Genomic DNA, 27725 nt, shown 5'->3' on the forward strand with positions numbered 1-27725 from the left:
AAAATATCTTAACTGTTAAATGTTTTAAAAATGTATTAGAATCAAAATTGCAGTGTTTGTTATTTGGAAAAAGTAGTTTGATTTTTTTATATCCAGTGTGTGTGAAGCTGACAGTGTAAAAAATATGAATGGCATATTTGAGAATGTATTATATGCCTTCCAAAAACCAACAACATTTTAGATTTATATAGTGCCTATCGTTCAAAGCGTAAAAACCTAAGCCAGGTAGACACACGTTGTATAAAGTATATAAAAATGAGGTTCTGTAAATGTCATTATCGTAGCTCTTACTGTCCAACTTTACGTGCCTAAAACTTGATTTCGTTGGCTGCAAACAGCCTACGAAAGCCTATATACCGGAGGTTAAACTGGTTATGTAGATCTCTGATGTGTGACTGTAACTAAACAGGAAAGGGTTACGAATTAAATAAGATACTTGTTGGTGAACCCTGGAAGATGAATACATCTGGCTATGCTGAGTTAATAATATAGTTACTACACTTTACAGTAAAATTCCGTGAAGCGCTTTCAGATGTATAATAATATAATAATCCTTGCATTTGATATAGCGCTTTTCATGTCTTCTAGACGTCTCAAAGCGCTTCACAGAATATACTGTAAAGTGAATTGACTGTATATTTGTGGACGAAACCCAGCAGCCAATTGCGCACAGCAGTGTCCCACAAACAGTCGTGGATTGAAGAGATGTCCTCTTGACATGAAAAGCACTATATCAAATGTATGGATTATTATTATCATAATTAAGTTTTATACTTGGTCAGTTTATAGAGATGTTCTACGAATTATGGGCACACTTTTGAGATTGAAATGCAGCACTGATTTAATTTAGACATTAAAAAAGTTTTAATAAATTGAGTTTATATTTACAGTATATGTTTCAAGAACCCTAAAATCAAGTACTGTAACTGAAACACAGGACAACAACTATAACTTGCATTCATATAGCACTCTTCACTTAGGATAATGTCTCAAAAGTTCTGTACAGCGGCAGGGATGGACGCAAAGGGAGGGAGAAGGGGAGAGTTGGATGACCGTAGGAGTCGTCAAAGATGTTGGACCACCTGAAGTTGGACAGGGTTTAATAGGGACAACTAGATTCCAACTAAGTGCCCTGCATCTGCTTCTGTTCATTTGAACCATTTCTCTCGATGCCCTGGGCAACAATCCTTTAGATCGTTCACTTCATGGCTACTTGTAGAAACTTGATTGCACATTTTTTCTGCCTACAAAATAGTCACCGCAATTGACCATCATTACTTGTGAAGTGCTCTGGTTTATAATAATCCTTACATTTGATATCACATTGTCAAAATGTCTCGAAGCGCTTCACGAGATTTACCTGGAGTGACTGTATTTTGTAGACAAACGTGACAGTCAATTTGCACAAGAAACGAATGACCAATTTTATCTGGAAGACATTGAGAGAAATTCTAATGTTCCTAGAATCTTTTAGACTACTATAAGCTGAAACTCAGGAGCACCTGAAGATGGATAGGATTTAATGGAGATAAGTGGATTCTAACTAAGTGCTTTACTGATTAATACTGTGTAATCTTTCTGAGACAAGCAAAACACAAGTTAAGATGAGTACTGGTCAAAGTATGACAATAGACAAAGATAAAAGTAATTTGGTGAGTCAATGGATCAGGTAGTAAGTACTTGATTGGCCAGCTATTCCTTAGGAATACCTCTCCATTGACTACATATTGGGTACTAAGGAGAAAAGTACTGTAAAAAGAAAGATCAGCAAAGCATTGTGCCACTTAAACTGGATCAATACCAGTAGGTCGAAGTTGCTGTAATTTGATTTTCCAGTGTTTCTCTGCAGATCGGCATGGATTTGTGAACAGCAAAGGAATATTAATGCACAGGTACAGGGGGTCTCTGTTTCAGTGTAAAAATATCAGTCTTCAAAACTAAATGCCCTTCATTATATTTGAATGTGTGGAGGAGAACAATATCTAAATGATCTAAAGTGATCTTTAGAGAGATCTGGAGTACTTACTTATTTAAAATTATACAATTTCTCCTACATAGAGGAGAAATCCCAGCAGAAACCCTGGCTGTTTTTCCTCTCCTGAACTTTGAGAAAGCCGGAGCCACGTTTAGCCTCCCCTGCAGCCTTGGCTGAGACAACAATAACAGCTTGCATTTATATAGCAGCCCTCACACAGGGTAGCATCCCAGAACACTTGAAGCCAGCTTGTCGCTCGAAACCAATAAACTTAGTGCAGAACGGGATTTAAACCAACAAGCTCTTGGTCTGTAAACAGCAGCTCCATCATCTAACTAAACCATCAAGGCTGCTCTCTTATAAATAAATTGGCTGTCACTTTAACAAAAATGACTAGAAGACATTTTTGCACATAAAACTGATATCGCACGTTGTGGCTCTGAACAAAAACTGTTTTCAATGTAGCTTTTGCAACTGATAATGTTTCGTCAGCTGAGTGCGAGACATATAAGGAAACCCATCACCGTGCTTAAGATTAAGAGTCTCCAAGGACTGAAAGTTTCACGCCACCTACATATTGGAAATTTCTATCTTTGGAACTCTCTCCAGATGGACACATCCTGCTTACCTAATTTCCAGAGAACATTAGGTTCAGGTGGCAAGAGTCAAGGCTTGCGGATCTAGATGTTATTAATACAGTCCATAATACCAGATTTTTTAACTAGAGAGCTTTTAATAAATCTGCAAGAAAAATGGAAGTTATAAAAGTAGCCCACGCACTCTATTTGAGATAAAAAGTTACATGATTAGGTAAAATACTTTGTGATGTAAGCAGTTTTAAACGTTATATTATTTCCCAAGCCCATTCAGAATTGACACTTAAATTAGTATGATACTGTGCCTTGTTCTTATCCTGCAAACCATTTTGTAGATATTATAGTGTACAATAAGCAGAACATGATTCCCAACGACAGTGACAAGGGTTTGAAGTATCTAGTTGTTTTCAAGATTGCAGTGCACTTTAGTTTTTGTGACCTCAATTAAATAATTTTGCAAGGGTCTTTAATGGCTTTGTTCAGAGCAAGTGGCAAAAACATACGTTTATTATTTAGTGCTGAACATTGTCACTGTGAGCAATGAGTGAAGTTTTTATAAAATCTCTTCGTTTGGGTCTAAAGAAGTAAGCTGCCATGACAACAGATGCTTAATAACTTGAAATTGTTTTGTGTGATGTACTTTTTGTTCCATTTAATTTAAAATCCTGTCAGACAAAAATGATTGTACATTGTGTGGTAACACATTTTCTCCCACTGATGAATAACAGTCAAGCCTGTGATACTAGCATACGTTTCCAGGTTAGGAATCTTGTGGTCTTGTCTGGTGCTGCAGCTACTAGACTGCTCACAGGGGCTCTCAAAGCCTTAAAACCAGCTTAAATTTGAGCACATTTAAAAGAAGCTCAAAGCAGAATATACCAATATAGGTGGGAATCATTCATTTTTAATATTTAATATTTATTTGAATTGAATATCAACTTCAGTGAAATTTGTGAAAACACCTATGGGAAATGGTAATTTTCTGTAGTGCAAAATCAATAGCATGAACCATGCATTTTAATATACCTTCAAAGAGGATGGCATGAGCCCAGCAGAATTATCATAGCCTGTAAACAGCTGCAACCCAGACCACCCCAGCTTTCCTATCTAGATTAATCCTCTTCGCTCCTTCAACATTCCAGCTTTATTCAGCGAATTGTTTATTCACCCCTAGGAGAGTTAATGCCAAATATCAAAGCCAAACCCACCTCCAAATTCACTCTACTCAATGGCTCTGATCAACAACCATTTCCAGAGGAACCTCAGGGAAAGACAATACTATCCAAAGAATAATGTCTACTTCCAAAAATGAACAGGAAATATGTGTAACAGCTAAAGTCCTTGGGGCACTCCAGCCTGTTATTTTACATCACTGATGTTTTGGTGAATAATCTAGTGCTCTGATATGCAGCTCACGCCTGTATTGCAGGGAATGTCTTCAAAGAACCTACAAACTTTCTGACAGCATCTGCTAAATATCTTTCAGCAATTTTAATGAGGGTAGATCCAATTTTCAGAATTTTGTTGTTTTTTTCATTCCTGTTATTTAGCGGTGATGTGGGAGAGAATACCCCTGGCTCTAGATTTACTCTATTTGTACAGAATTTTAGAACATCCATTTGGCAAATTGTTGAATTCAGTCTTAAACTTTGGTTCTCTGTAAATTCTTTTGAGAACTACAAAAAACTTCAAAGTTAAATGGTCGCACTAAAATACTACATAATGTAAATCTATAGAGTAAAAATCTAATCCCAGGTGGAATTTCTAACAATGTGATGCCTATGCACTTCTACTATATCTCTAAGATGCTGATGTTCATTTCCAGAAATTCAGTACTGGATTCAGGCAGCCAAAGTGAAGGAAAAAATTCTACAACAGAAGGTGCCATGGGATTTTTAACATCCACCTAAACAGGCAGACAGGCCCGTGGTTAAAGTTTTCATCCCGAACGACAGCACCTCCAATGATGCAGCACATCCCCAGCACTGCATTGGAGTTCAAACTCCCGACACGGGACTTAAACCTACAGTCTTCTGACTCAGATAACAGTGGTACCAACTGAGCTACAACAACTAGTTGTTGTTAACTGAGCTAGATGGACACCTCGATTTCTTTTCCATTCTACATCATAGTACAAGCCACTTCCAATGAAGTGTTGTGAATAGCACAATGGGTCATTTGATGGTTGATCCTAATCAAGGATCAGATTATTTATGTGTAGTTATGCTTATCCAAATGAGAGATTTAATGCTGGAAATGGGGCACTCCTTTGGTTTTGGCACATGGTCTGAGTTCTACCAGCAAGTTTCAGGTTATGGCTTCCTGTATTCAGTCATATTTCCTACCCAAACCTCAAAGGAAGTATCCTGTCCTGCAGCAGGATGAATTTTTCATTTCTAGCCCTTGTTGTTGGTCCCTCTTGGGGCAATGTGAGTTTAGGTGTTTCATGCTGAATTGTAGGCAGTTTTGCACTTGAGACTTGCATCCATGAGGAGAAAAGTTAAAGGTATCCAAACCTTTTTCACTTAGAAGCCTTACAGCCAAATGAGAAAGGGAAAGTTACCTGGTCAATCAGAGCTCGATTCAAACAAAGGTCCCAGACCTGAAATGCCTTCATGAATCACTTAAAAAACCTAAAGCCCTAGTCATATTTGTTTAAACCAGCAAAATTCAGCTATTGATTTTGTACCACTGATTTCTAAAAAGAACTAAAATGTCACCAGCTGTTTGTATACTTCCATATACATATACACTGACCTTTTATGACAGATGAACTGGAACAAGCTCCCCGCATGTACGAGCGAGGCATGTGCAGTGTTCTGCTGTCCAGTGCTGAACACGGTCAGCCAGGTGTGTAAAGGACAATTTAATAACATCAAAAATAATAAACGTTATAGTACTTGGAAATGCATCACGCTAAAGCGCAGGAACTCTGCTCCAGATGTAGATTTGATCGAAGTGGAGGTCCTGCTTTTTCATATGAAGAAGAGTTCCTGCGCTTTACTTGCCTGAGGTTCCACTTGTGACTCCTCTTACAAATACCATTTTTAGACCTCATTACCTAGCAATTGGAATAATAGGCTTTCATCAACCTTTCATTGGTTCCTCTATCCAGTTTTAATATATGTAAACATTACTTTGATTTGGTGCATGTCGACTTGAACCATGATATTTCATTAAATGTTTACCATTATTAATATTATGGCTGCCCTATAATTCACTTGCTGATGTGAAATTTATTCTCTACTATTTATGGATCCATATGACTAATGTGTAATTTGTCACCGTGATCTCTCATTAAATGATAATTGTATTTCCTGTGATGTTTTTGGTTGTTGGCAAAAAAATGATTAACTGGAAAATACAATATATAGTTAATTGCTGGGACAATTAATTAATATTCATTGGACTCCCAGACTGCCATCCACCCTGATTTAGCATTACATTTGGCCTGATAAAGAAAGCTACCAACTACCAAAGTAGAATGCTGCATATGAAAGTTTTTTTTTTACAATTTAATGTGAAAACCTAATTATGTCAGTGTGACATAAAATGATACATTTAAATGTCATGTTTTAATTAATAAATCACATGCATCCACAGAGATGTGAAACTGCTATTAGCAACTCATTATCTGTGAAAACTAAGGGGGCTGCAGGAGTATCTGATGCCAGGAATATAATGGTTGTGTAAAGGTTTTATTTGTGTTCAGCAGAAATGAATACTTTGATTGTGGAAAGGTTATTATAATCTAGAGATGCCATTCGACCACGACCTGTAGCTCAATGGTTAGAGCATTCGCCTCGCAAGCGAGAGACCTGGGTTTGATTCCTGGAGAGGGCGAAATGTTGGGCAAGTTTCCTTACTCCACATACCTCTGTTTACCTAGGAGTAAGTAGGAACCCGGTTGGCTCTGGCCTTCCGCATGTCCGCCGTGCCCTCCATTCTACCATTGGTGGCCGCACTTTCAGCCACTATCTCCTGAAACTCTGGGACACTCTTCCTCTATCCCATTTTCAGGTTATGCCTGAAGACCTTTCTATTCAACCTACGGTCACCTCCCCCTCCCCTGGCTCAGTGTCGTGCTCCGTCATTGTCAAGCACTCTGGCACTCTACCCTGTGTGAGGGGCGCTATATAAATGCAAGTTGATGTTGTTAGTCGATTGGCTTTTTCAAGGGTAAAAATTCCTTTAAAAAACACAATAATAATTTGGTCATTTCAAACTATGACTGTTTGTGGGACACTGCTGTGCGCAATTGGCTGCTGCGTTTCACCCACAAATATAGTCTATATATATATACCTGAAGACTTTCCTCAGGTATATTCTGTGAAGAGTTTTGAGACGTCTAGAAAACTTGATAAGGCACTATATCAAATGCAAGGATTATTATTATTATTAGAGGTGCTGTTCAGCTTCCAACAGCCATGTTGCAAATGCCACTGCTATATGCTGAATGAGGCAGAATTGATGCTGCTGAGGAACTCTGCCATGCATCCAGCAGGGCTTTCATTGATGGCAGTGGCATGATGTACTCCTCTCCAGGAAGTTAAACACTGTAACGGTGGTGGTAAAGTTGACGTCATCTTGTAGACTACTCACTTATTCTAGGTACAATGTTTTATCTTTAAAACGTTCTCATAAAATGACTTTAAAACATATCTCTTCAACCTCGCTTTCGGTCATCTTTAAATCAATCCGTTCTGCAACAGAGAGCCAGTGGAGCCGGACAAGAACTGGGGTGATATGGGTGTGGAGCCTGGAATGGGTGAGGACACCGATGGCTATTTTGAATCATTTGAACCTTGTTAGTGAGCTGGGGAGACCGGTGCGGAGTGCATTGGAAAAATTGAGGTGGGAGGTGAGGAAAGGACGAATGAGAGTTTCAGCAGTATTCAAAGTAAGCTAGGGGCAAAGATGGGTGATCTAGCAGAGTTGGAAGAAAGTGGCCCTAGTTAGGGACCAGATGTGGGGTAGGATGGACGACTAGGATCAAACCTGATGCCAAGGTTGGATACAGATTCAGGTGAGTCTGAGGCATAGGCAGGAAAGGTTAAGGAATCTTAACTGCAGGTGAGAAGGCGTTGTCGGGAGCCAAGGAGGATGGCGTTCATCTTGTCCATGTTCAGCTGCAGAAAGTTTGAGCTCGTCCAGGCCTTGATATCGGATAGGCAGACAGTCGGAACAACGTTAGAACTGGGGTCGCGACTCGAGGAAGAAAAATAGATTTAAATATCATCCACATATATGTGGAAGTTGGCCCCCATGTCTGCAGATGATATCACCAAGAGGAAACATGTAAGAGAGAAAAAGGAGGGGCAGAAATTAGAGCCTTGGAGTAAATCACAGATAACCAAACGGGCAGGAGAAGAAACCGTTAGAGGAGAGAAAATGGTGGCAGTGGATCAAGTAGGACTTGAACCAGGAGAGACAGTCTCACTGAGGTGGATGAGGGGAGAGGGGATCGAAGAGGATGGCATGAACATAAAACGTCATCTGGTCACAGATAGGTAGTGTGGAAATAGACATCTTCTTAGAATCGTCCCACTCCCATTGTGGTACCTGATTCAAGTCCAGTGACACTATTTTGCTTGAAGATCTCATTAGTTCTCCTTGCCTTGAAGACTATGAATGGCTACAGGCTGCTGAAGACAAAAGACTTTCATCTCGTGATAACAGATGACGTTGTGTACAGTCTTAAACCCAATTAAAAGCATTTTATAGTTCTGAAGCAAAAGCTATATTTTAGCATGAAATGCAATAGAAACTGTGAAATGTATAGTTTCGAACTCGTTAAACTGAGAGTAAACAGGTGTCTGAGAAAGGTTGGCCACTGAACCTTTGACATCCTTCTCAGAGTTGACAAACACTGCAGAAAATCAACCTGCCCAGTGGGTAGTTAATGATTTCAAGACATACCAAAACACCAGCTAACTGTTTATTTATTAGAAGCTAATCGGTTAGCGTTGATTGAATCAACCAGTGCTGTCAGTCATAATTTAACAGATAACGTGAGCTTTCAAAGAAACTAGGTTTAACCTATTCCCAGCTATGTGTTACATTTCACAGCGTATGGTCTACAGCTTATTTGATTTAACTTTTTATTCTCAATTTCCTAACTTGCTCTTCTAGTGGCTTGCACTCAGGATATATTTTATGACTGTTTCAGCCCTCTATTACTTTCCTTCCATTTGTGTGGCCCAAAAGAAAAGGATGCAGTCAGCAGAGTTGGGTAGAAACAGGGGGTGGGGGGGGGGGGGGGGGAGTATTGAATGAAGGATTCTTTGGGGTCTGTGCCTACCTCTCACGTCTGCTAATATAAATAATGACCTGGGTTTAACAGACTCAGTGCCAGGTAATTACATTTCAAATGACACCAAGTTAGAAGAAACTGTAGAATCAAAGGACCCAGCCAAGATGTGCAATTTTTTTACCAAATCATCAAACGTAAGTGGAAATATTGAGAGATGATTGGGAAAAGTGCAACCAAGTTCATTCTGGGAGTTAGAAACATAGGATAACAGGAACAACAGGAGGTCATTCAGCCCATCAAGTCTGTTCCATCTTCATGATTTCAGGTCTAATTACAGTGAAAGCCACTTAATTATTTCATCTCACTTAACTCCTCCATCCCCCTCCCTGCCACCCACCCCACATACGTCTCCTGTCACCCCTGGAGAAAAATCTCCCTCCATGCTCTCTCCGCTGCCCTGGAGGCATCTGAACTCCTACCCTTCTGGCCCTCCAACTGCAGTGACCTACCCTCCTTGGTCACCCTTCATTAGCTTCTTTTCAATGCAGAAACAATTCTGCAGCAGTCATTGTAAAGTTAATTCACAAGTGAAAAGAGAAGTAAAATATTAATATGTAAGAATATTAATATTTTTCGTTTCTAGAAGCTGAGCACAAATTAAATAGATTGTACGTGGTGTATTCTATACATTTTGGCTTTTTTCTCATTTTTCTGTTGACTGTTGTGGTGCTCTGTTGAGAGAGGACGGTGATATTATAATAATAATAATCCTTGCATTTGATATAGCATTTTTCATGACTTCTAGACGTCTCAAAGCGCTACACAGAATAGACTGTAAAGTGAATTTACTGTACTGTAATGGGGTGTGGAGCACTTTTTCAATTTGTAATCTGTTCACATTGTGCCATTATCAATCATTCCCATGTCAAGTACATTACAGGCAGATGCAGAAGATAGCTTCCTGTGCTCGGTTTAAAAATGTACTTTAGTCATCAATCTCTGAAGCAGACGATTATTCACTTCTGTTTTTTTTCTATTTTACCAATCCACATATCTTTATGACACCTCTGAGTGAGTGAGAATTCTAATTTTTTCCCAACTGTGAGCTGCTTTAAGTCATCCAGGATTGAAGCCACCCAAACACATTTCACCTAAGGATCCTTACAGCTGACAGGAGCCACCTTCTCACCCTGTCAGCCTATGGTAGCAGCTAACACAAGCCTGCTCTGCGGCCCCCAATCCCCTCCTCCCCCCCCACACCCCAATCAATGGCTGTGCCTTCAGCCTCTGCACCCCAAGCCTCTGGAATTCCCTATTTCTATCACTCCACCTTGGCCCCTCTTTATCTATTCTTAATCCAACCTTAAGACCTACCTCTTTGACGTGTCTGTGGTCACCTCCACCTTCCCCCTTGTTTGGCATCCAACCCACCACTGTGGTGCACTCTGAGGCACTATCCTGCATGAAGGCATTTTATAAATGCCAGTTGTTGTTGTGCTGGATTCATGCCCAAGTTCCAGATATAAAGGGACCATCCTCTAATTTACAACAGCACTGAGCTTGACTGTTATATTTAATCCAACATAAGTACAATTCACACAAAGTAAATTTATATATCTGTTCATATGCAGTATCATTGGCATGTTAATAATATAACAATTTTGTTACAAATTACAGATGGCTTCACATCAGGAGCACGTCTCTAAGCACTTTGCACAACTGACTAGTGGAAGCTGGGGAAGGAAGGAAGGACTTACTCTGAAGTGACTGTGTATTTTGTAGGTGAATATTTGTAGACTAAGGTGACTGAAAGCTCAATCAAAGAGATGTGAGGGAGAGAGTGAGGTGGGGTCAAGGAGGAGGGACCTATAAACACAAAATAAACATGCAAGCAAATAGCATATAAAAGCTGCTTGACTTGAAAGAACTCAATATTTGTGCTTTACAAGTTAACGATGTTGATTCATTTTGCTGGTTTTGTTCAATCTGTTAGCTGGGTTTCAAAGAAGAGCAAAGTGAACTGTACTCCAAGACGTTACCCTGGGTGAAGGGCACTTTATAAATGCAAGTCATTGATGATATTTCAAATGCAGGCTTTTAAGGTAGAAAATCAATAGCAAAGAAAACTCATAGAAATGGGAGTAGGCCATTCAGCCCCTTGAGTCTCTTCTGCCAACTCATACGATCACAAGAGATGCATGGACAAAAAGGCCTATTTGTCTTGTCTTTACAAAGATCCTGATTTGCCATTTTCACAGCTTCAAACTGTCTTAAATGTCTCACTTTGAGCACGTTGAGACATCCTCCAGATTTTATATTAATGTAAAATTTTGATGCCGACACTGGCCTTGTCCACTGTCTGGTGACATATTCCAGTTGTTGATTATTCTCTGTGTAAAGAAATACTTCTTGTTCTCTGACCCCAAATTGTCCTTCATAAGCCTGAACTTATGCCCTCTTGTGTATCTGAAATCATTCCTCTCAAATCAATTAGCATAGTTATTGTTGTAGTAAGTGGATTTATTTTGTTCTCCAATGCCAAACTACCAACATTTTTAAAAAACAATAACAATTTGGTCAATCAATCCACGACTGTTTGTGGGACACTGCTGTGCACAATTGGCTGCCGCGTTTCGCCCACAAATATACAGTCAATTCACTTTACAGTATATTCTGTGAAGCGCTTTGAGACGTCTAGAAGACGTGAAAAGCGCTATATCAAATGCAAGGATTATTATTATATTATGAGCGATGTATTGATAGTCATAAGTAAAAGATACTTATAAATAGCACTGCGGAATACAGTACAAACAACAATAATAATAATCCTTACGTTTGATATTTTGACTTATCACGTCGTTGAGACGTCTCCAAATGCTTCACAGAATATACTCTAATGTGAATTGACTCTATATGTTATGGGTGAAATGTGCTGTTGCAATTTAAAACTAAAATGAATAAGATATGTACAGTTCCTTGCATACAGTTTCCCAATGTTTACCTCTTCTGTATCATGTTGGGAAAGCTGCAACTGTTTCATTGAAATGGAAGCTGGTGCTTCAGATTGCTCTGCAGCACAATCTAGAGGTACCCAACCCCGAGAAAAATCACTGACAGCTGCAGAATACAGTCAGAGTGAGCTGCTGTACTATGTAAAGGTCCTGCAATTTGTCCCTTGAGTAATAAAATGAGAGAAAGCATACACTCTGTATTAAATAAAATGTTATTAAATAATTAAATATAAATTGCAAAGGATGGTCTTTTCTTGGTGACCTTTGTTTCAAATATCCCCAAAGTATTGTGTGTTTTATTGCCATAGACCACAATTGATTTTGCCCCATGCTTGCCTAGGTGTTTGTTCTACCTGACAGTACAGAACACAAAACGACTAGTGTTATTGGTTTATTAGGGTAAAATGATTATGTTCATCCCTGGTTGATGGCACTACATCCGAGTGGTCTCAATCCATTTTCCTTGGTAGGCAGGGTAAATAGGATCTCCTAGCAACTAAGCTGGCTCCAAATTGATATGCCTGCCAACAGAATGTCAGAATCAAGTTGACCTTCTTTGGCGTCTCGGTATCCAGTTCCTGAGTCAGGTGGGTCCCCACTACTGCTTATGGCCAATTCAGCCAGTGTAGATCATCGGCAGGATTTATAGACTAGTCAGTGAGGGCAGGGATTCATTCCACTTGATTCCTGTTAGCCCTGGAAGTAAAAGCTCTAGTGGGTATGGTGGTCCTAGCTGGACAAGCGACAAGAAACTTGCCAGATTGTGCTCTCAATGGCAAGCAAAGTGTTTTTATCTGATTGAACTTTAGCATTACCCGAATACACACTCTGGAGTCCCCAAGCCTTGGCTATCACTCAACTGTGCCAGATACTCTCTGAAGTGGGGTAAGCAGGATGGATCCTTCAAGGGAGAGAATGAACATTCCATTCCAGACACATGGAAATTTCCACTTGCAGGCGGCATACGTATTTGGAACTTACAATCGGGTTTCAATAGTCTTAAACGTGGCGATGGGTGTCAGACATGTGTCAGACACTCAGCTGAACAAAAACAAGTGATCGCAGTGATTGTCCAAACCCATGCTTACTCACTATGAGGCATTTCAAATGCACAGCAGTCCTTCACGCTATATGAGTCTTTCTGCTGTTTCACACCATGTAGACCCTTCACACCTAAAGTAACTCGCTGAAAATACTTGACAGATTCATCACACAAGATGGCACATTGGAGACCTGGTAGAAGCTGAGGTCAGCTGTTGAAATAGAGTTGTGAAACTTGTATTCTATTACTTCCACTGAAACTGATCCAAATTTGTTGTGATCCCAAAAACTGAACATTGCCAAGTAAAAGCCAGAGGAACAAATAAACTATAGCAACTTGATCACTAGAAAGTGGCATAGTTTCCATTGTTCTCAAAAGAAACACCAAAAGGTGTAAATGGAAATAATACAATGTATTTAATACCAAACACAGTTTTGGAATTCTGTTAATATTTTCAAGATTTGTGATCAAAGTGTGGTAAGTGGACACAACAGTGTGGGAAATGGACAATAGCAATGCGTCAGTGAAAAAAATGGTAATGGTTCATGTTTGTAGCAAATTAACAGAATGGTTGTTCCCTATTCATTAAATTACTGACCCTTGTAATGGGATCTGGCCATTGTACTGCCATTGTTAGTAAAGTCACTGAACAGCAGACAGTAGATAAACTCAATTAGAGAATAATTGTCTCCACCCCCCACCAAACATCCAAAAACAGTCATGGCCTGAGTCGTAATCGGCCTATGCACTGACTAGGACTTAATTTTTAAGACAAAATAGTCCAAAGAGGCTAAGATTAGACAGAATTTCACCCAACATTTCACCCTGCTGGGAATAGAACCCAGGTCTCTCGCGTGCGAGGCAAGTGCTCCAACCCTGAACTACTGAGCATAACTAGACATTATGATATCTATTTATGATGCATTTTGATGCTAATGTAAACCTTTGGTATTAATAACAATAATAATCGTTGCATTTGGTTTAGCACCTCTCACATTGGGAGGAGATCTCAAAGTGAGTTACTGTAAAGTGCAGTGACTGTATTTTGTGAAACTCTGCTGTGCGCAATTGGCTGCTGCATTTGCCCACAAAATATACAGTCAATTCATTTTACAGAATATTCTGTGACGCGCTTTGAGACGTCTCAATGACGTGATAAGGCAAGGATTATTATTATCATTATTTTAGGCAAACACGGCAGCCCATTTTTGCACAGCAATGTCCCACAAACAGCCATGAAGTGAATGACCAATTTTATTTGGGGGAATTGTTGGCCAGGACACCGGGAGAAACTCCCTTCTCTTTTTGAATGTCATGTTGGCAAAGATGTGCGCTTGGCTGAAAATCATTCGTTTATCAAAAATCAGTTAAGTGCTGCCTACATATGAGTGGGAAAGATTCCAGACAGACACTGCAGTCCCATGATACTTTTGCAAAGCTTCTTTTCGAACAACTCAAAATTGTATTGAGGCACAATTGCCTTGTCGCTTTTAACCTTATTAGAATAAGCCATCCAAGTTACCCTTTAAAGATATCAAAGCAGAGACATTTTTTTTTATTTCTGTCATATCTTTAGGTGCGTTAGCAATTGTAAGCGTACTCTGCAGTGATACTGGAATATGTTTACACTCACATTTTGTAAGCCTTCGCTAATTGGTCCTACACATGCCAGCAATCTCATCCGATTACCACAGCACAAAATTGTTGTGTCATTCTCTCTGTAGCTTAAACCTGATTATAACAATTGCTTTCTCGAGTACCTTAGAAGTTCCATTTTACTTCCATTTGTATGTAGTGTCTTTCCGTGAGGATAGGTTTGTACCTTATGTTTTAGATGTCACAGAAGATATCTGGATATATTTCAGCCATTCTAGAATTTGAAAGCAGCCACACTTCCATTAAAAGTCTTGTTTCTGCTCCGCCACACTTTTTATACCAAATCTTCTGGCTCTCTAAGCCATTACGGAGAACAGCAAAGTTCACAGCAGAACCACAATGCTCTGACAACCATACCTTATCCTTCACTTGTGTATTCAATGCTGTGCACTAACTGCTGCCAGCCTTGAGTTCAATGAAGCCTCACAGTGTGCCATGGTTGATCAGGACCTTGACGGTGTTCTCTCCAGCATCATTCAACAGGACAGGTTGCCCATGGAGAGTGAGTCACCCTGACAACCCTCTTCGTGTCACTTAACCACAATCCTCCCACTCGTTCCTTCTTAATATCACCAAACGTGCTATAGAGGAGAATACAATTTTGATTTACAATCAAAATTCCAAATGAAAATAAAATGTCTATACAATATGAGGCCTGTAATTTGAAAAGACCAAAAATAGATCATTTACATAACTTTCAGATTAAAATTATTTTCTTCCTGGCGTGTGCAAGAGCAGTGATTTACAGCTCAGAATTACCGAGTTCAGTCATTATTTAACTATATTGTCTGTAATAACCTTGATATAAAACAGAACAAAACTTTGTCAGAAAGACATATGGAGCCATAGAAATTTATATTACAGAAGAAACCCATCCAGCCCATCTTGTCTATGCTGGTACTTTGAAAGATCAGTCCCCTTCACCCACCTTTTTCCAATAACCCTGCAAATTATACATTTTATATATCCATCTTATTTCTCTCTTGAAAGCTAATGTGGATCAAACCACCAAACCAAACAGGGCATTCCACGTCCTAACAATACTGAAAATTTCTGTTTCTCGGTATGGTAGAACCCTGTTATAATGCAGTAATCAGGATCCATTCAATCACAATCCACTTAAAAGTGAGTGTGATCAAGAGCAGCTATAGGTCAGCACACTGTGCAGACACGCAGACAGACACCTGGCTTCTTAGGCTCAGAAATGATTGACTTTCATGCAGGAAATGACATGCACGGTGACCTGATAACTGGGAAGTTGGTCATTTTATTTTAGTGCATGAGAAACCAGCTGTCACCGGGGTCCATGGGAGGTCTGTGCACTGAATCCACTGGAGAACTGACTTATAAGTGAGCCAGTGTTATAATGGTAATTCCTGCTGTAATTTCTTGCAATTTAAATGTCTTTAAAAACCTAACCTGTAGAACTTCGAACCAAACATTCCCGAAACATCATCAAGCCTGGGTGAAGATTGTAAGGCATTCTTAACAAAAGGAATATCTTGTTTTATTAATAAATGTCTTAACATGGTTTCTGAATGCCAGTGACATCTAAACATATCAACTTATTGTGTATGTAAGATATATATTTTAAAAACTTTCTCTATTAGAAAAATGTCAACAACAACTTATATTTAAATAGAGTCCTGCATGTGGGGAAGTGTCCCAGAGCACTTGGCAATCACAGAGTTTGACTCTGAGCTGGGGATTGAAGGGGAGCTGGCTGTAGGCACGGTCCAACAAATTCTTCTTGCAAAAATATGTTTGTTTTGATAATCAAAACAAATATATTTCAAATGAAAGAAATACACTGGCTTAATTCCACTCTTTTTCATACAGCCTCAGGTAGTAATGAAATAGCAGACAATGTTCTGTCACCGAACCAGGTATTACATTGATTATGTCTAAGAAACTTATTAATGGATCCAGGCACAATATTATTTTAATGTTGACTGCTTGTGGCTCTCAAAATAGATTCTCTCACAGAATAATGCTTAACCAAGTGCACCCTTCCAACACAGAATTGCTCACCCCTGCGCTATATTTATATTGTATTTATATTTGCCAATAATTATTAAAGCATAAATTTTTTGACAAAATCCTGTGAAGCAATCATAGAGGAATAATAAGTCTAAAATACAACTGACATTTTATACAGCACATCGTTAAATTGGCATTACCTTTTTTGTAACGTCAATACTTTTAATACCAATTTTAAAAGAAAACATGTATCTTAAGCAACTAAATACTTGTAAATCACTTACCACTTCAATATCCAGTTCTCGGCTGATAAAATAAATTTCTTATTGTGTTATAAAAACTGTTTTGTCAAAATTATTTGTAATTGACAAGCTTGTCTGCTGTAAAATAATTGCAGAGATGCTGATATGCTCGATGAACTAAATTGAGGTATTTTATTATTCTCCTCTATAGCACGTTAATTAATCCTGTGATAAAATATTTGAAATAAACAATATTTTTCATTCCAAATTCACCTAAAAAAGTAATAATAATAATTTGGTCACTCAGTCCATGACTGTTTGTGGGACACTGCTATGCGCAATTGGCTGCCGTGTTTCACCCACAAAATATACAGTCAATTCACTTTACAGTATATTCTGTGAAGCATTTTGAGATGTCTAGAAGGTGTGGAAAGCGCTATATCAAATGCAAGGATTATTATTATTAGATTAGATTTTAACAGTCATAATGAATGGCAGTTAGCTAACGAATATGGAAATGGGTAGAACTTCCAATAGAATTGTGATGAAATTACATGGAGTTTGATAATTATTTTGTGTAAATACCTGATAACAAGACACTAGCTTAACTTAGTCACTATCATTTAAGTAGACATGCTGTCAATATCTGAGGTTTCCATGCTTAATACGTAACTCGTCGCATTCTAGAAATTCTTGTAAGTACTTATAATGGTAAATTGATCGGATAACTAATCCTATAAGATAGCGTTGCATTGCAGAGACCTCCCACCCTATCAAGTGACTGGTCCAGCACTCAGTGGAGGTTGGGTGCACATACTCAGATGGTTCGCAGAGGTCTCTGGTTCATCAGAGAGCTTCCCTCCGAGCCTGTGACTGAATAGGGCAGGAGGCAACAGCCCAACCCTCCAATAGACCAGAGGCCTCTGCGATGCGTCTGAGCATGCGTATCCGCTGAGCTCCCAATTGTGGCCCAGAAGGACCAATGCCACTCATGATAACTCGTGGCTGAGCCCTTTTCCCTTGGAGTGACAAGTTAGCAGAAGTTTACTATATCAATAAACAGCTTGTGTGATGGCCCAGTCAGTAAGGATTAAACCTGGTATAGCCACCAGCCACAGAGATCCAGAATTACACCTTGTGTATCCTACTGTGTAGCCCGTTTGTCTATAAATGCCCATCATATGTTTTGAGGCATTTCAATGATATGATAAAGCACTATATTAAACAAAAGGGTTATTATTATTATTTTGCCTTAAAATATAGGACTGTCTTAAATCCTTAAATTTAGTCTGAATTTGGAAGCTGTTATTCTGCAGTTCTTAAAAAGAACCAGCTAGTGGGGCAAAAACTGGTTAAATATTGTTAATATCCATCATCAAAAACATCAGATCTACAGACTGCATTTCATATGTCTGCAAAATATTGTTAGTTGAGTCAATACACATTATGATGTGAAGTGATAAGATTCATAGCAGCTACAAATGATAAATAGTAACAGACTGTCAAGGTCTATGGGGTAGTTATGATTTTAAAAGGTGTGGCAAATAGTTCTTTTAATTACCACATATAGTATGTTATAAACATTGAATAACGCTAAGGCAAGCATGCAAAGCATACTCTATCTTGATTTTTTTCTTACTTCTTCACAACTCAGTACATATATGCGCTATTAGTCGTGGGTCAGCTTGGCTCAGTCGGTAGCACTCTCATCTCAGACTTAAAAGATTGTGGGTTCAAGTCCCATGTCGGGTCTTGGAAAACATATAGTCTAAGATGACACTCCATTACAATGCTGCATTGTTGGATGTGCCATCCTAATAATAATCACTCCAAAAACATTAATAAATTGTTCATTTTCAATCCACGACTGCTGTGGCTGCCGGGTTTCACCCACAAATATACGGTTAATTCACTTTACAGTCTATTCTGTGAAACGCTTTGAGACGTCAAGAAGATGTGAAAAGCGCCATATCAAATGCAAGGATTATTATTATTATCCTTCAGCTGAGATGTTAAATCGAGGTCCTATCTGCCTGTCCAAGTGGATATTAAAGATCCTGGCATCCCGACCAACAATTCCTCAAAGAAAATTGGTCACTCATTCGATGGCTGTCTGTGGGACAGCCTAAATTGACTGCCATTCACTCATGGAATACACAGTCGCCACTTTACAGTAAAGTTTGTGAAATACTTTGAGACATCTCAACAATGTAATAAGGCTCTTATCAAATGCAAGGAATATTATTTTATTTTTGTACCATCGATTTGTACGGTTCCCTGGTTGTAGAATAGAATTTAGCAAAATTTCAGTGTGCACCCATGTTTTCTCCAGATTCCTTGCCCTGTTCATCATCAGCATGCACGATGCAGAAGTTTCTGTAAATGGCAATTAAACAAGGAGAAAACAGAGCAGATGGCGCAAGGCAGTAAATGATCAAAGAAACCATTATAGAAACAATGCAATTGCTAATGCCACAGCCAGCAACTACAATACCATTAGAGTTATTACACATGAAGGACTACCAATGTACAAAATTGTGCAGTGTAGAATTTCTACAAGCCAAGTGAAAGAACTATGCAATGCCAACAACAACAATTTGCATTTATATAGCTCCCTTTACGCCAGACGGCGTCTTGGAGCGCTTAATGCAATTTGACTTTGCAAGCAGGGCTGAGCTACAGCATTGGCTTGTCATCTGAACAGGAATTGAACAAACAACAAGTTTTGACCCACATACGTGTACAGTGAACCGAGTGCAATGATGGGGAAAGTAACTGCAATGATAGAACTGTAAATGACCAGTATTCTGACTCTTGCTCATATTGTTAATATATTGCCACATTACAAACCTCACTTGATTGTTGTTAGGAGCCAAGAGATATGTTGCTTATTTCCATAGTCATACAGCTGTAGAATACATATAACACAAATTTCAACCCATATCGGGCATAGGAACGGGAATAGGCTCCTCGAGCCTATTCCACCGTTGTATTAGATCATGGCTGATATATACCTCAACTCTATTTACCTGCCTTGGTTCCATATCTTTTGATACCCTGACCTAATAGATATCTATCCACCTCAAACTTGAAATTCCAACTGACCCAGCATCCACAGTCTTTATAGGAAATACAAACTGGAAGAAAGGCAAAGCAAAAAACACAAAGCATATGGCACCTTTCAAATTATAAGAATGCCTCCTTTACAAAGACCAAGTGTGAGCTTGAGCTGGGAGGGGTGTAGGGAGGGTAGGAGGGAGCTGACCGAAGTCACAATCAAAATAAATAAATTGACCTACTCTAGCCTCACTCTCCTGGCTGCCCCCTTCTACTCGGTTACCTCAGGACTGCTGTTGCTCTCTCACCCCCTCCTCTCAACCATTGGTAGCTGAGCCTTCAGCCACTTCCATGGAGTTAGCATTATCTGCAAAAAATTGTGGCCCAATCGTGCTATGTCAAGTATTAATGTTTCCATTAAAGATTAATATAACTTTATATGAATGTGTATTTCCATTGCCCAGCAATAGTTTGCCTACGCTGACATTTAATTATAGCAAAGTTAGTGGGGCATGGATAATTAGCCAACCTTGCCTTTTTCAGTCTGGTTTGCATTTTCATTTGTATTGGTCATCAGTTATGATTAATAATATTGCATCAATTAACTTTGTACTCCTTATTTTAGATACTGCTATTTTATACCTACTATTCTGGCATCATTTTAGATATTAATTTGTGGGATATTATTATTAATGTTAACTTTGTGATTTTCCATAATGACTATTCTTTTCATACTGTTTCACCATGTTTCTACTGCAATAACAGTGCACATCATCTGAATGCTTGCCATGCCACTGCATAATGATTACATTACTTCAAACCAATCAGTCACACCTTCCTTCATAATCACCAGGGGGTGAAAAAGAGCAGAGAATTTGGATCAGAGCAGTCACCTCCAGTGGAGGAGCGAGCACCTTCGAGCTACAGTTTCCTGGGCAACAAGCTCAGGCAATGCAAAGAAAGGCACGCTCCCAGCCGAGCAAAATCTCAGTCCCTCTTGAACAACTTGAACATTCACAAGCATTGTTTGCAAAAAATAATCAATATCTCTGTAGCTCAAAATTATCTTCTTTTAACAAACTTTTATGCCATTTACAATTGAGGTCTTTTTCTTTGCAAAATGTCCCCCAAGTTATCCAGGATTGTTTTCTTTTAAGTGCTGACATTAATTAACTTGTGAAAGGCTTAAGCTTCACTTCAGTTTAATAAAAACATGTTCTCAGCTGCCTACCTCATCTATACAGAAAATATGCATCTAATTTTGCACTCTGATAATAAAGCTGTGAGCGCATGGAATTGTGGAGAATCTCTGAAGTGTATAAAGGTCTTGAGTTACAAGAGACTCTCCTGCAATCACATTCTTTCAGCCCTGTATCTGAATAAATATTGGAGTAGAAAAAAGAGGACACCTATTCTGAAGACGCTTCTGCTATTAATCAGTATATATGAGACTTGGACATGAAAATGAGAACTTTGTTACTTCACCATTTGCATTCACAGGATGAAACAAATCTTTCTCGGCTAAAGTATCGAATTGCAATGATTTTACCACTGTCCCTTCTGTGCTGAAATGTATGCGATTCTACATTGGGTTAGAATAGACCAGTGGGGTAGCTAAACAGCAGAGTTCTCATGCACTGAATGGCATCTTTCTGTGCTCAAATATCTGAGATGCTATCATTTAAAAAAGTGGTTATTTAGTATGAGGCCTTAGGCCAAACTAAGGCAAAGCCTTCCATTGGCAAATGTGTGAATAATAGCTGTTCACACAAACAATTCACATTCTAATTACACATTCACTCTGTCAACAAAAATTAAATCCAAAGCACTACTTTACTGTCAGAACCTTTGAAAAAACAATTTTTTGCACATTTTCTGTGTGAGAAAAGTGTCCCCATTTGCCTAATAATTATTATTATTGTTATTAATAATGAGCTAAGGTTGACTCTAATAGCCAGAGACAATCCACTCTGACAAAAGATGGGTAGCCCAGCTTCAAGTCCTGATCATGAGATAATGATCCCCATTTAACATCATAAAGCTGGTGAAAGATTATTTTGATGTCTGGTTTTAAGAAATTCTGATCCAAGCTACCGTTTCCTGGAAAATTAGGAAAATATAATAATAGTTCTTGCATTTTATATAACAGCAATTGAATATCTAAAAATTTGATTCAGCTTCAACACGGGTTTATTATAGTCCCTCTACAATCCTTACAGTATGAACCATGTCACAGAGCATTTCCTTCTTTTGACCATCAACAAGGTGTCAGCCTGGCTCACTTGATAGCACTTTCGCCTTGAATGACTCAAAAGGTTGTGGTTTCAAAACTACACTCACATAGTCTAAACTGACGCCAGTGCAGTGCTGCATTGTTGAATGTGCCATACTTCAGTTGAGACATTAAACCGAGGACCCGTCTGCCTGTTCAGGTAACATTAAAGATCCCAGGGCATTATTCAAAAAGACAAGGGAATTTTTCCCAAAGTTCTGACCAACAATCCTCTAAATAAAATTGGCCATTCATTCAACTTCATGATTGTTTTGGGGACAATGCTGTGCACAAATTGGGTACCGTGTTCTCCCAACAGAAACTAGAACAACAGTTTTCATATAAAGAGAGCCCTTCACGTATCATAGAGCACTTAACAATGGCACGGCTTGACACCGAGCTGAAAAGGGGAGGGGAGGTGACCGAAGGCATAGTCAAAGAGGAAAGTCGTAGGTGTGATTTGAAGGCAGACAGGGGGCAAGACGGAGGGATTGAGGCAAGGAGTTCCAGCGATTCAGGGCATAGTGGCTGAAAGTACGGCCACTAAGTGTGGAGCAGATGGGACGAGGGATGTGGAGCAGACCTGTGCCAGCTGAGCAAAGATGGTGAGTAGAGGAAAAAACACACATAGTATACCCTGTAAAGCACTATGGGATGTCCTCTTAATGTCAAATGTGGTATACCAAAATACAAAGAATATTATTATTCTCAGCTGTGCGTCTGATGTTATAAGACATTTTCAGAGTTGGACAGACACTGTGAATAACATTGAGAAAGATTATTGATCAGCGGGGTGGCCAGGCAATGTCACTGCCGAGCACAATACAGGATCATCACTTATACAAAGGGTCTTAGAGCACGATCTGAAAAATCGCAGAAATAAGAAAGGAAAATGGCTTTTTATAGCAGCTTAAATGTCAAAACATCTCAATGTGCTTCACAGCAATTATTGACAAGTGTTTCTTTTAGTTGGAAACGCAACAGCATTTTCTCCACAAACAGCCATGAGGTAAATGACTGATTACTCTGACATATTGTTGGCTAGGACACCGGGAGAAAGTCCTTTCTGTTTTTGAATGTTATAAGATATTTAATATGAGGACAGGCAAATAGGATCTCAGCTTAGCATCTTATCCAAAGGGCAACATGTCCGACAATGAAGCTCAGCCCTAAAATCACTGGACTCACTTCAGTGGGATGTTGCTACAGACCTCCCTCTAGCAGTTAGTATGGCTCACAGCCAACACTAGACATGTCAAGCACTGCTACTTTGTCAATTTATGATAGTTCTGGCTCACCAGATAAACCAGGACACAGCCTGCCCTCAAAGTTAAAGCTCAATACAGTCTCCTTTCTTTGATCTCTCTGACCATTGCAGAAGAAAGATGGGAAGGGCTTCAGGCCTGCTACTCCTGTGTTGTGCTTAACCTGGTTGTCCCTTTCAAGGCAAGAAACAGGCAAGTGGAGTCCTGTAGCTCAGTGGTTAGAGCACATGCTTTGAAAGCGAGAGACCTGAGTTCAATTCCAGGCAGGGCGAAACCTTGGGCAAGTTTCCTTACTCCACACAGAGCCTAATAATAATCCCTCCAAAACCAAAAACATAATAAATTGGTCATTTTCAATCTACGACTGTTTGTGGGACATTGCTGTGCGCAATTGGCTGCCGCGTTCGCCCACAAATATACAGTCAATTCACTTTACAGTGTGTTCTGTGAAGCGCTTTGGGACGTCCTCCCGACGTGAAAAGCGCTATATCAAATGCAAGGATTATTATTATTATTATTAAACAGTAACTTGCTTCTCTGAAATCTTAGCAGTGAAATTACTAAATTGCTCCCTGGCTTTTGGATGTTTGCGAATCCCTGCAACTTAACTAATGCTAATTTAGCACAATCAGGAATGGAAAATAAGACATCGCTGCACATGATCACCATTAGTGGTTTCATTAGTCCAGATTGCAATTTCAAAGTGCCACTTTTATAAAAGGGTGTTAGGTTCACACCTGTTGAACCAACTCACACATGACAGTTTACAGGCAGGTGTTACCTTAAGTGGCAGATCTGATTGCACTTCTTAGATCTCCTGCCATGAGCAATAGCCACTGATCTCTGCTTGTCACCTTGGCAGTGAACTTGTATTATTCTTCATTTGTGGGTGCATAAACCATTAATTGATTCATTTTGAAGTTGTGAAATTATTGGAAAAAGCACCATAAATTGTTACATAAACTTTTTGGTCAGCCAGGTGTCTGACATATGCAGAGAGCTATTATGTGCTTAAAGAGTACCCAAACCAAACTGGGAATTCCATTTATGCCACCTACACGTGGAAATTCCTGTGTATTGGAATGGAATGTGCACTCTCTCCTTGGATGGACGCTTCCTCCTTACCTAATTCTAAGAGAGTATAAAGGTGCAGAGAATAGTGACTTCAGAAGATCAGAACATCAAAAAGTAACATTGGAATTCTTTAAAATGTCACCACTATATTTGTATTCAGACGCAGTAGGAGACCTCATGGCTCTTCTCCTGAAGACTGAAATCATGTGAAATAGATGTATAAAAATAGTCTTTCAGGTTCAAGCAAAGCATATAATTCCATTTTTCACGCAGTTGTATTGCACTTTTTAGTCTGGGTATGAATAATATGTTACGGTAAAAACCAATTACTTCTCATTTAAAACAATTCAGTGTTTCTCACGCAATAATTGCGTGAAAAACTGTTTCTTAATCCAACAGTAGTTTCACACGTTCTAATCGATTTAAAACTAAAGGTTAAAACTGCCACTTACAATCGTTTAAAAAAGTATTTCTTTCCATCTGTCATGTACCATGTACAATAATGGATTCAGTTCATTCACTTTATAATGGATTATTCAAACACATTTGAAAGGTGTTGTAGGGCTGAGAATGAAATGTAAAGCATTTCCATCAGTTTGTTCAGGTAATCTATACTGCTGGAACATTTGTCTCATTTCTCCGCATTTCATGATTTGTATGCTTGCGTAAACTGTGATTACATAGTTACCTACAACTTCACAGCATGAGAGCAGGCCAATCGACCCAACTAGTCTGTGCTTGTTTTTATACTCCACATGTATCGACAAACGCTCTTAATTCCCTTACCTAAACCCCTCTATTCCCTTCGCCTTCATATATGCATTGTTTCCTCTTAAGTACATTGGTGATGCATTTTCAATGCTTCAAGAAGCTACTCCACATGAAGAATGATATATAAATAGAAATTGTTGATGATGCTTTCTGTTTCAACCGTAGTTTCTGGTAATGATTTCTACATTCTTACCATCCTCTGCGTAAAACAAGTTTCTCCTAAACTCCTTTTTAGATCTGTTCTTGGCTGTCATATATTTCTTCTTCCCTTGTTGTGATTTACTAACAAGTGGAAACAGCTTATTAATGTCCATCTTATTTAATCCTTTAAATTCATCTATCAGTTCCTTTCTCAATCACCTCATCTCCAGGGGAAAAAAATTGCATCCTAAGAAATCTACCCTGTTCTCTCTACTATAATATCCTGTCTTAACTATTCACTGTTGGTTCTTATTCTTCCCAGCACAACTAGATTTATCCAGAGTTTAGTGAAACCATGTTTAAATAGAGTGGAGTCTAGTTTGCAAACCGTGTTAATAAATGCATGTGTATTATGCGTGTTCTCTAAACTGTGCATAAGCACGTATGTTCAGAGAGAATTACAAGTGTATGTAAAGTAATACAGAATCCACTGTAAACATTATTACATTCATAATAATAATAATCCTTGCATTTGATATAGCGCTTTTCACGTCGGGAGGACGTCCCAAAGCGCTTCACAGAACATCACATCTAGGCTGGACTTCTCCAAATTTCTGCTTGTCAGCCTTCCCAACTCTTCCCTCCACAAGCTGCAGTTCATCCAGAACTCTGCAGCTCGTGTCCTCTCCCGGGCCAGGCTCCGAAACTCCATGACACCCATCATCACCCAGCTCCACTGGCTAGCCACATATATATATGTGTGTATGTATATATATATAGAGAGAGAGAGAGAGAGGATAGAGTTCAAAATCCTCGTCTTCGCCTTGAAAGCCCTCCAAAGCCTTGCTCCTCCCTACCTCTGTGACCTGCTAACCCCATGTCTGCTCCCTCCATTCAGCAGGCCCCTGCCTGCTCCATATCCCCCGACCGGCCTGCCCCACCATCGGCGGTCGGGCCTTCAGCCTCTCTGACCACACACTTTGGAACTCTATCACACAGTCCTTTCGCCTTGCTCCCTCCCTTGCCTGCAAAGCACGTCTCAAGACCCTCCTCTTCGACCACGTTTTTGGTCACCCTCCTACCAATACCCTCCCTGCCCTTCACCCCTCCTGATCCCAAACCCCTACTCGGCTCCAAATCCCTGACTCTCCAGCGCCTTAGGACGTCCTTCCAACGAGAAAGGCGCTATACAAATGTTGTTTGTTACAATTAAGGGAACTTTTACCCATGTGTTTACATATAGTTTACACATTCTGTAAATCAGGCCCCAGTGTTTGCTAAATCAAAAGAGAGTTTCAAGAGTTGATATTTCTTCAAATATTATTTAGCTTTTTTTTCAGACGGAAGTCTAACATGCATGGAAACCCCTTGATATGCTTAAGAATCTCTTAGATTTAACTTTACATTTACCTTAAGCCAGATAAATGTGATAGTCAAGGCTATCAGGAATCTTTGCGAATTACATCAATCTGAACTTGCTGAACGTTATGTAACATTAGGAACAAGTTCCTGTCAGTTTTCTGGTACTTCAGGAATAAAGTAAAAAAAATCTGCACTGTACATTTCTGTACATCTCAGACCCTTCTGTCAATCCATTTCTTTGCTAAAATAAGTATCTAATTCCAGCTAAATTTGCTGCCACAACTGCCTCTACCACTGCTCTGGGTAGTTCATTCCACATATTCACCATACCTTGTCCAAGGTAATGGAATCTGAATCTTTCTCTTTTAAGCTTAAGACTATTGTCCTCTTCTTCTAAATATTAGGACCACAGAATTAGAGTTTGTTTTATCTTTACCCTTTAAACTCTTTAATACTTCAGCACTTATTTTCTTTTTTATCTCCTGAGCTTTTGGCTTTTAGCCTGATTATTCCCAGCGTTTTCAACATTTCCTCACTCAAATGCCTAATTCCAGCTATCAATTTAGTTACCCTTTGTCTCCATGCCAAGAGGTAATTTTTTTGTAATACGGTAAACTATACAGTAACTTTGTGCTGCTTTGGCACAATGACTGAATTAAATGGATAGGTTGGTTGACATATTGATGTGCTGCTTTGTGAGGAAAGTCAAAATTATATTGACTAATACTGCAAATAGTTAATCTATAGCCCCATTGGTATTGATTTATTTTGTCTCTATTAACCTCCTTGATTTTTCTTTTTTATCTACTTTTCAAAATTTATTTGCCAGCTGTATAAAATTATGAGGGGCTTTGTTAAGATAAATCGAGAGAAGTTATTTCTATTGATAGAGCCAGTAAATACACTAGTTATAAGCTATCCAGAAGAACAGCAAAAGGAGAACATAGAAGGAGGTTTTTCACCCAGAGATTTGTTGGGATGTGGAATGTATTGCTGAGGAGAGTGGTGGAAACAAAGTTTATTGTAGC

At 39.1% G+C, this 27725-nt stretch overlaps 1 protein-coding gene across 6 annotated transcripts in view; it reads left to right on the plus strand.

Moving 5' to 3' along the window:
• tpk1 (thiamin pyrophosphokinase 1) overlaps positions 1–27725 on the plus strand; it is a 137097-nt gene that overhangs the window by 98475 nt on the left and 10897 nt on the right. Inside the window, exon 9 of one of the 6 annotated variants that reach the window (XM_007907616.2) lies at positions 10502–10566. Within the exon in view, the coding sequence (XP_007905807.2) occupies positions 10502–10530 (29 nt within the window). The 3' untranslated portion in view covers positions 10531–10566. 6 annotated transcript variants of the gene reach the window in all.

The sequence above is a fragment of the Callorhinchus milii genome, unplaced genomic scaffold (genome assembly GCF_018977255.1).
Source record: "Callorhinchus milii isolate IMCB2004 unplaced genomic scaffold, IMCB_Cmil_1.0 Scaffold2, whole genome shotgun sequence".
In the NCBI taxonomy this organism is placed as follows: domain Eukaryota; kingdom Metazoa; phylum Chordata; class Chondrichthyes; order Chimaeriformes; family Callorhinchidae; genus Callorhinchus; species Callorhinchus milii.